Source organism: Aplysia californica, unplaced genomic scaffold, assembly GCF_000002075.1.
Source record: "Aplysia californica isolate F4 #8 unplaced genomic scaffold, AplCal3.0 scaffold00587, whole genome shotgun sequence".
NCBI lineage: Eukaryota > Metazoa > Mollusca > Gastropoda > Aplysiida > Aplysiidae > Aplysia > Aplysia californica.
Genome location: NW_004797857.1, coordinates 243,027 through 244,882, shown reverse-complemented (window position 1 = coordinate 244,882; position 1,856 = coordinate 243,027). Strand labels below are relative to the sequence as shown.

Below are 1,856 nucleotides of genomic sequence, written 5' to 3'. Positions count from 1 at the left end.
TTATTATTATTAATAATGTCAATTTCAATTTCAATTGTAGTTGTAAATTGCATTTATAATTGTAATACTTTACGCAGACAAAGAAACCCTTAGTGGTGTCTTTGGTGTGGCAGTTAAGCGCTTCAGTAGCCGTCACACACAGCGCAGGAAACCCGAGTCCGATTCCAGTGAGGGAGTAATTTTTGTCAAGTACCTCGATATACGGTTCTCGGATGAATCATATGTTCATTCAAATGGGCAAACAGATTCTAAGAACCTTATATTTTGGGCTTATCATCCGCCCGATTAAGTTCACGAGCGCCCACTTCACGCAGAGAAGTGCACAGCCAGGGTGGCATTCAGTAGCGCCGGCATAGTGTTGGTCCCTCTGGTTTTTGTTTTAGTAGAGTTTTACGGCACTCGCAACTGAAAAAAGTCATAATCGCGCCAGAAGATTAGAGGTCTTACAAGAGAGAAACAAACATTAAAAAGAAGAAGGGGGGATAAGGACAATAGATGTTTGATAGGAAAGAAGAAGCAAACCACACCAGAGCACCCGCCAACCACCATCACGCTCTGGTTTGAGGAGAACGGCTTGAGTAACAAGTGAACTGTACGTTGCAGCCCTTCAGGAAAGATCTAAAAAGGGGAACAGCTGTAAGAAGTAGCATGACTTCAGAAGGATGGAAGCACACATCATGCAGCTCTTGTATCCCTGACCTGACTCCTTGGACTGAGAGTCATCAGCCGCAAAACGATTTTGTAAATGGTCATGTCACAGCCCGGGCGTGAAACCATTGTACCTTTTTATGAGGGTTCCTTATTGTTAGGGTTTTACTGCCACACCCTCAAGGAACTGATGAGACGAAAGAACATAGCAAATTAAACCATTCGCTGCTTCAACTAGATCTTGTATGAGCGAGTGATTTACAGTTACAGCTTTCCAAAACAAGTGAATGATTGTTGCCGGTTGAAAGAAAAACACGTAGAGCAGATCATTTAAATCTATCGCTTTTATTAAAATGTGTATCTTTACTTTGATGTCATTAATTGTAATACGGTGACAAGGCATTTTATTGAGTATGTGTTACAAATTCTCCACTTTGATTTTTAGGTTTCCCTTTTAAAAAAAAAAAATCAATTATTCGTGCTTTTTTAAAAACACAACCATTTCAAAATGTAGAATTCAATTTGTTTTAAACTTTAAGACACCCTGTCATCATAGTTAAAATTTATAATACTTAAGTTCTGATTTAAAGACTTAAAAAGTATATAGTATAGTTATTTGAATTTTAATGGCAGACATTTTTTGTGGTCATCCCGTACTTAAAGCAGAACGTTTTCGGAACAAAACAAGATGTTTTTACCTACACAGGTGGCAATATCTACAAAAGAATATAAAAAATAATTACTTGTCAATCTTCAGGACATTTTTCATGTAGATAGTGAGCCATTTGTCTTTGTAGTGTATATTGTACTATCTCTGCTTCGTGCTATTCGCCAGGCTCGTACTCTCTGGCGATGTCGATCAACTTTACCTTGAAACACGACCTCAACGTGGCTTTGCTGGAGATGAAAGAGAAAGGCACCCTCAAAACACTCCAGAATCGATGGTTCTCAGGGGCTTGTACGGATTTCCTCTTGGATTCGTCCTACAGGGAAAAGGTTGAAGTCCCAAAGTTCTACAAGGTATAAAATTTATTGAAATATATACGATAGCGTCGTACATGAATAGGTTTTTCTCTCTTGTTTTCTTGTCGCTCTTGCTCTTGTTTTTGTTCTTCTTGTTCTTTTTGTTATTGTTGTTGTTGTTGTTTCTATTGTTGTTGTTGTTGTTCTTCTTCTTCTTCTTCTTCTTCTTCTTCTTCTTCTTCTTC

General features: G+C 38.3%; 1 protein-coding gene across 1 annotated transcript in view; it reads left to right on the top strand.

Moving 5' to 3' along the window:
* The window catches only part of LOC101854280 (glutamate receptor ionotropic, kainate 4), a gene marked incomplete at its 5' end in the record, with an annotated part of 17,502 nt that overhangs the window by 9,586 nt on the left and 6,060 nt on the right, over positions 1 to 1,856 (top strand). Inside the window, 1 exon segment of the mRNA XM_005107237.3 lies at positions 1,484 to 1,668. Within this exon segment, the coding sequence (XP_005107294.2) occupies positions 1,484 to 1,668 (185 nt within the window).